This window comes from Haemaphysalis longicornis, unplaced genomic scaffold, assembly GCF_048455015.1.
Source record: "Haemaphysalis longicornis isolate Haplotype H1 unplaced genomic scaffold, Haemaphysalis longicornis Haplotype H1 scaffold_14, whole genome shotgun sequence".
Lineage (NCBI taxonomy): Eukaryota > Metazoa > Arthropoda > Arachnida > Ixodida > Ixodidae > Haemaphysalis > Haemaphysalis longicornis.
This window is the reverse complement of record NW_027526245.1, coordinates 7,750,357-7,758,501: the sequence shown is the minus strand read 5'-3', so window position 1 is coordinate 7,758,501 and position 8,145 is coordinate 7,750,357. Positions and strand designations below refer to the sequence as shown.

The window sequence follows — 8,145 nt, the reverse complement described above, 5'->3', positions numbered from 1 at the left end:
AGTGCAGGGGTACCATCCACAATCGCATCAGTCACATTTGAAGGCGAAATATGAGGACTTGGAACGTTCGACGGTTGCGCAGCTCGTGCCTCAGGAATACGGCTACTAGTTTCCCTGGGCTGCAGGGTTGCCACGGGGGCACATCGGAGAAATAGAACGGTGGCGTGGTGAAGGCGAACGGCGTCCTGTAAAGGGGAAGCCATCTGGGGAATTTGAGTTTGGCGTTGATCCGGAAGGAACGAAAGCGGAGTGCAACTGAGGCGCAAATGCGGACTCCCGAAGAACGTCACTCGTAGGAGGAGGTCGGCGCCGGAAGAAACGTGCGACATGTCTGGGAACGTTACACGCAAAACATATGGGCCGATTATTGCACTTGCGCCACGGGTTGGGGCCGTGAGCTGCCGCTCGAGGATATGGGAACACCCGCTGGCTCGTGGTGTACTGTAACGGCTGAAATGTGGCTGGCGGCGGTTGGGCACAAACCCCAGCATAAGTGTAAGGCCCTGCCACGGGTGAGGCGAAGGGCACGGCCACAGCGGAAGGAATCGGTGCTGCCGTCGGTGAAAAGAAAGGCGCGGCCACGGGTACGGCTGGGGGCGCGGCCATGGGTCAGTCGAGGATGGCAGTAACAGGCGGTACCAGGTGCGGAGTCGAGGACGTAGGCTGGCGGTCTGACGGCAGCGCCCCGGCGACTCAGTCGTGAATTACGCGCTGCACCGACGTAGGCAACGGGCATGAAGGCTTGGATGACAACGGCTGAAGGTTGAGTTGACGAGCAACCTCCTCGCGCACGAACTGCCCAATGTGAGGTAGAAGTGGCGCAAGATCACATGAGATTGCAAGCGCTGAAAGTGAGGCCCGATGCCGTTCGTCATTCGGGGAGCACTGGCGGGTAGAAATGCGCTGCTTCCTGAGCTCGTCGTAGCTAAGACACTTTTTTATCACGTCTCCAACCGACTGTGGGAACTTGCTGAGCAACATCTTGAACGCGCCGTCCTCTATGCCTTTTAAGACGTACCTGATCTTCTCGGACTCGGGCATGGCAGGATTTACGCGCTTACAGAGGTCGACAACGTCCTCAATGTAGCTCTTGTACGTTTTGTCGGCAAGCTGGGTGCGCCCACGTAAGCTCTGTTCAGCCTTAAGCTTGCGGACCGCGGGGCGACCAAACACTTCCAAGAACCTCGTTTTGAAGGCAGACCAAGTTGTCATGTCGACATCGTTGTTTAGGAACCACCACTCCGCTATTTGAGTAAGGCTAAAGCCGACGTGAGCACGCTTCATCGGGTCATCCCAGCGGTTGTGGGCACTCACTCTTTCGAAGTATAAGAGCCAGTCTTCTGCGTCGCAATCGTCGGTGCCGGAGAACTTGGCAGGGTCGCGGTGAGGAAGGGATCCGGAGCACATGATGGGCTTATGTTGCGGAGGCGCCACGTCGTGACCGATGTCTTGGATTAGTGGTTGTATTATGCGCTTGCTTCGTATTTTCATGATTGAAAGGCGGTGGTGGGACTGCACCTCTACCACACTATAAGGGGGATTATAGCTGGGGACCAGCAAGACTCTTAGAAAGAGGCAGAGACCACAGACGGGCAAGGCAGCGCAGACCGATGTCTCGGTGCGTTCTCCTAGAGCGAGCCACTCGCGATGTTGTTGTTGTTGTTGTTGCGCCTTTAGGTATGGCACATACCCAATCAGGGGATCGGCCAATCAACAGAGTGTGGTTAAAATGAATAGAATTCTTTTCTAATCACGCGACGTTTAGAAAAGATATTTTAGACCGGTTTGAAAAATTTTTGAGAAAAAAGAAAAAAAAATCCTGAAAAATCAAAGCGACGGTGACCAATCGCAATCATAAAGATGCTGACCGTTCCTCTTCTTCTCTCGCCCAGCGCCTTCCACCTGCCATCATCATGCGGCGAATTGTAGTCCTTCCTCCGCAACATACCCCGTCTGTTGCACAGGGGAGATTGGCGCACACTAAGCGCAACGTATGTCGTCGTGTCGGGTACACCTATATCCAGTACAATCTATTTATATATATATATATATATATATATATATATATATTTATATATATATATATATATATATATATATATATATATATATATATATATATATATATATATATATATATATATATATATTAGTAAAAAGGGGCGCAATGAAAAACATAACAAGTTTACTTCGAAAACATAACTTTACATAGACGTTTCGGACGGGGACCGTCCTTTATCAAGCGTAATATTTTACAGAATGGAAGCGGTTTATATACAGTTCAAGCACTTGAGGTTCCGGGGCGGTGACATACGTTTAAGATTGGGAGCGAGGAGGAAGAGAGAAAAGCGCATTGAAACATGAGAGAAAGAGCCAGCAATAAAGAAGCACAAACTTGAAAAGCATAAATATGTGAGAGAGGGGGATGGAAAGGCAGAGGTGGGGACGGGCAAACTAAAAAGAACCGAGAGGACACGACAAATAGTAGCTTAGGAGCGATGGGAGACACGTAATGGCGTGGTCGACAGGGATCACCCACAGGGGCGGCGAGTTGTACCTGGCCGCGGCCATCGCAGGCGAACAATATGCAAGGGTTGTTGTACGCGCGCCGCTTCCAAGACTCCCGTGCCAGAAGCGCGTGTCCTTCGTCGGCCCTCAAAGACGCACCGCCATCTACTTCCCCCCACCCTTCCTGCTCAGTTCGCGGAAGCCGTAATGTGTCGCCGTGTCGGAGAAAACCGGGAAGAAACGGGCCGCCCTAGTCGCGCCGGCGTGAAGATGAGCAATCGAAAGTCCGAATGAGAGTGATTGAGGAGACATGAATCACGTTGCCTGCAGAGACAGCGAGAATAGTAAGTCAACGTGAGCGATAGGGGGCACATAATTGCGTGGTTGACAGGGGTGACGAGTTGTAAGCGCCCGCGGTCAGCGCCCGTGAACAATATGCGAGGGGTGTCCTACGTACGCGTGCCCTGAAGACTCCCGAGCAAGGGGCGCGGGGTTTCGTCGGCGCCCGAAGATGATCCCCCATTCAGTTCCCTCCACCTCCTCCTCCCAGTCAGTGTCGGCGCCAAAGTCGTAAAGTGCCCACGTGTTCGAGAAACCTGGGAAGAAAGGAGGCGCCCCCCGTCGCGATGGCGATAAGAGGGCTAAGCTGTCGAGTGATAGTAATTATGTCTCAGTGGAGAGACAGTGAAAGTAGTAAGCCAACGGGGGAGAAAAAGAGAGGGATACCGGCGCCACAAATCAAAACAGAAACAAGGCGAAGGTCAAAGGCGATAGCCGAAAGGCGATACCTACGCCGTATTTTCATTAAAAATACATTTGCGAGTTAGCGCCCGTCCTGTCCTTTTCACCGTCAGTGTCGTTCGTTGCGGAAAATATTATTTTCGCCTAAGTCAACACCCTGGCAATGAGCTCCAGCGCGACGAGGCACGTGTGGTTAAAGCGGCTGTGAGTGCTTGTCAAATAAAGGGGCAAATTGAAAATGCCCTCGTTTTAAGAATACCGCGCAGGTTTAAAGTCTGAGGGGGTCAAAGTTAATCCTAAGCCCTACACTGCGGCGCCCATAAGATACCAGTTTTATTTTCTGCGGTTTAACCACCTACAATATATGTTTAAAACTAACTGATTTGCAATGATTTCCGTATACTGACCAGGTGCATAATAATCTGCATAATCAAAACCCCACTCGGGCTTGTATATTCCTCCGCAATTGCTAATACGTCGGAAATACATATTTCTAAATTTGATTTGACGGCGCAAACACGCCGAAACTACCACCGATGGATGGGCCGCAGTGTACACCATCTTAACGCTGACACAACACGTGACATGCGGTTGGTTCCGCTTGTCTGGTCGGCTGAAGGTTAGGGCAAACACAAGAGGCTGCTTTTGTGCGCGAAGGCCCACATTGGGTGCCTCGGTACCGGTCTGCAACACGTTTATATTTCGAACGGGGAACGCAGTCGCTAAGTCGCCCTTTTGTTTCGGGGAGTGAAACTTCGTCGATGATCCGCGGGATTTGTTTCGGACTGGTATTGAGCAGGACCTGGGTTCAAGTCACATATGCACTGTAATTATTTTGTCTTTGATTCTGTTTGCACTCTCGGCCGTTTTTTTAATTGTCTCAGCGGACGCGCACGCCGTAAGCTGTATTTTCATTTATAGTGATAATCGTTACTCTCGCAAAAAAACGGTCACAGTGGACTCGACACACCGAGGTTCTTGGGCTGAGCGGCACAACGCCTGAGCCGATGATTTACTGTGGCAAGTTAATAACAAAGAATATGCTGTATCTAGTGAAATTCAATGAACTTCAGATCCTTGAAATGAACTGAATTAGCGTATAGACTGGGGCCAGTTGGTTCATTCTGAACTTCAACAACAGCGCTAAAGACAAGGACTAGGAAAGAAGCACAGACAAGCGCTGCTTGTTTCCTCAAAACAAGCGCTGCTTGTTTTGAGGAAACAGATCCTTGTTTCCTCAAAAACATTTTCAGACATATAAGATTAATAAAGTGGTCTAAAGGAGTCAGGAGTGAATTTTTAAGGGAACCAGTCATACTACGCAAATAATGTGGTTTGCGTGCTTGTTCCAATGGTGACCATAATTTCATTTGTGCAGCATGTTGTGAGTTGAAAATATTTATCTCTAAGCTGAATTGCATACCCGCTATAATGATGCTATATATACATATTTCCCTTACTTGAAGTGAACTATACTGCGTACAACATGATGAATGTCCTTGCAGTATTTGAGCCTCAACTTTTCCTTCTGACCATCAAAAGGCGGCAACGTGAAAAACATGGACGGGGAGTGTTTTTCTGTTTGTACACGAAAGAGAAAACCCAAAATATTTTATAATCACAAAATCGCCAGTTGAGTCTTTTTAGCTTTATTAACATCAGAATGCCCATATTTACGTTTTTCTCATATACTTAGCGGCAGCGTTTTTATTTTTATATTCCAGGCACCTGCTGCTTAGTCGGACTCTGTAGGCGCAGTACGCGTTTGTCGGACCACACTCTGTGCAGGGACACTCTCGCGGGCAATCTTCAGGTGCCAATAGTAGGGCGCACTGCAAAAAAAGTTGAGTTGTTAACACCAATAAAATTATTTCTTGTCCTCCAGTTGATGGGTTCTTAAAAATAACAGTGGTGTTGATCACTACAAAAATTATTTGATGTCAAATGTCATGTTTGTAGAAATAGAATGTTGACTAAAGTTTGGGTTTGGGCTAGTTGGTTCATATTTAAACTGGGAAACAGCGGGTTTCACCCACACGGATGTTCCAAGGCGCCTAATTGAGGAGTTTGTAACATCATCGGGAGTATGCCTCTTTAACAAAAAATAGTTTACGTACCATAATCTAGAATACAACTCGTATTCATACTTTGACTGAAATATATATACTTTGACTGAAAATATTTAAAAAATATTGCTCGGTTAATGGTCAGCGCTAGTATCGGTGTCTTCTTCTTCGCTGTCCTCGTTTAAAGCGCTGTTTCCTAGTTTAAATATGAACCAACTAGCCCAAACCCAAACTTTAGTTAGATTTATTTCTTGTACATCGGGCTCTTTTCCATTGTGCGTTCTTCGAGATCCGTGTTTGTGTATCACTCATCTAGTGCAAGCGAACTGCAGGGCCCGCCTGTACGCCTTCGCTATTCGGAATTCCTATGTTCTGCCACAGGTAGCAGCTCTCACCGGTGCACTACCGCCATCACCTGGCCACAACACAAGGATCTGCCGCGTCCTTCGCTCGGAAGCCTGGAGAGAAGTCCGATTTCTTCGATGCTACCTGGAGGTAGCGCATTCGCTAGCTGTTCTGAAAAAGCAGACGTCCCGACTCCTGAACAGTGATCTTCGCGTGGCTTCCCAGATGACCGAGTTTGTCTGGAGGACCATAGTCTCAGGCCTTCCAAAGAGAGGAGCTGACACCCCCAACCAGAATGTTCACCTGCTGGGTACACCATGTCTACCACAGCACGTCGAGAAGACCCTAAGTCGAGGGCCAAAGTATGCGACGCAACCACTGCTTGAAAAAGCTGAATTACTGGCCTTGATGAGAAACACAGCAGCAAGGGCGACGGCCGAGGAACAGGAACGCTGCATTCTGGACGGAACTAGCGTTCTACCTTCAACGACTTTTGGGTGAGACAGGCACACCGTTGAAGTGGTACCGGTCCTACAGGACTTGAATGCCAGGTTATTACTGTCCGAAAAAGAGGGTGGCTTTGTGGTGGCAGCAGCCAAGGACTACGAAGCGAGAGCGGAAGCAGCGATGGCTGGCAATTTCCGCCCTGTGGAAAGGTGGAACCCACGGAAGAGAAGAAATGAGGCAGCGGAAGCGTTTGATGACTGGGGGTTGACAGCGTTGGCCTCTTCCACCCGGAAACGGACGGAGGTAAGCCTTCAGGTCTTCTTCTCCGCCAAAACCCACAAGGAGGGGTGCCCGTTCCGGGCAATCGTTTCCGAGAAGGGAACGTGGCAACGTGACCTGGGTCGGTTCTTGCAGGTTTCCCTTTCCAAGCTCGCCATTGATGACCCGTTTCTCGTGCGTAGCTCGGATGTTGTTTCCACGTTCCTGGAGGCGCAGTCTTCAGAATACCTGAGTGCCTTTTCAGTAGACATCAAGGACCTCTACTACAGCATGCCTCGTGATCTACTGCTCGACGCTGTCACTGATGCCATAGACAATTTCGGCAATGTGAAGTTCCAGACTGAGTGTGGCATTAGCGTGGACAAGTACCTGGACGCCTTCGTGTTTTACTTGGACTCCACGTTCGTGAACTACAATGATCAACTGCACCTTCAAAAGAACGGTGTTTGCATTGGTTCCTCCTTGGCACCGGTCCTCAGTGATCTGCTCCTCGCCGCGTTTGACAGGACACTTCAGGCCTCTCTGCGTGACTTGGATTTGGTGCAAGTCTTCCGCTACGTGGACGATTTCCTTGTCCTTTTTGAGGCTGCGCCAGATACTACGGCCGAGCGCGTGGATGATCTTTTTTGTGTGTTTGTGTCCGCAATCAGACCCCTGGAGCTCACCAAGGAGGTTCCTGAAGAAGGCTCTATGCGTTTTCTTGACCTGATACTGGCGTGCCAATTTCGCCACATATGGTAGAGGTACGCCTCTAGAAGCAAAAAGGGGTGCTGCCATATTCCTCGGCCCATTCCAAGCTTACGAAGCTTGGAATCTCCGACTCCTCACTGTTGAACGCTTTGGTTCGGTCGTGTCCTCACGGAACGGAGTGCAGCCTGGACACGCAAGTGCAGCGGTTGCGGTCGGCAGGCTACCCACACGCCTTGGTCCTTGGAATTGCGGAAGCGCTCCTGAAGAAAGTCCGCTCGACCCACGAGACACAAGAAGGGAAGCGGAAAAAGCCCCTAAGCGTCATACCGTACACCCACCAGGTATCCCACCGGATCAAAAAGGTCGCTGAAAAAGCAGGTGTGCGGACAGTGTTCTCGGCCCCGAGAAAACTTGGAAGTTTGTGTGCTAAGGTGAACTCGCCAGGGCACAAAAATGTGCGATGCATGACAAAGCACGCGAAGCGCTTCGTGGCTTGCCGCGACAGCGTCGTGTACGAGGTGCCCCTAGCATGTGGTCGTGTGTATGTGGGGCAGACCGGGCGTTGCCTGAACGAGCGCCTAAGGGAGCATGCGTACTCTCTTATAAGCGGCACAGGAAGCAACTTGGCAAGGCACTGCAAGGCCTGCAAGGCCTGTAAGCGCTCCCCGCGTGGAAGAAACTAAGATACTCAAGAGGTTCTGCGACACACGCGCACGCGAAATCTACGAGGCGTGGCAGATCGCCCAGCGTGGCGTAGAATGCGTGAGCACCCCTTCCGTAGCTCTGTATCAGAAAGAACTTGTGTACTTTAACATGTAATTTCGAGTTATCTTGGCATAGCAGAAGCGCCTGTAGTTTGTTTGTGTTTGTCTTTTCCTTTTTCACGCATGTGACGTCATTGCATTCTTCCTTTATATTTCCGCAAGCAATACAATATTGCTCAGTTGATAGTCAGCGCTAGTGTCTGTGTCTTCTTCGCTGTCCTCGTTTAAAGCGCTGTTTCCCAGTTTAAATAGAATGGTAGGTGACGGCCTAGATAAAAAACAGTAGGTAAAACTATAGTGCCTAG

The 8,145-nt window shown here is 49.7% G+C and overlaps 1 protein-coding gene across 1 annotated transcript; it reads left to right on the top strand.

Annotated features, from left to right (window-relative positions):
• The first annotated feature begins 6,287 nt into the window (after window positions 1-6,287).
• LOC144165360 (uncharacterized) lies at window positions 6,288-7,127 on the top strand. The gene has a single exon (XM_077695458.1). The coding sequence runs from the start codon at window positions 6,288-6,290 to the stop codon at window positions 7,125-7,127; it is 840 nt and encodes a 279-aa protein (XP_077551584.1).
• Window positions 7,128-8,145: the final 1,018 nt, after the last annotated feature.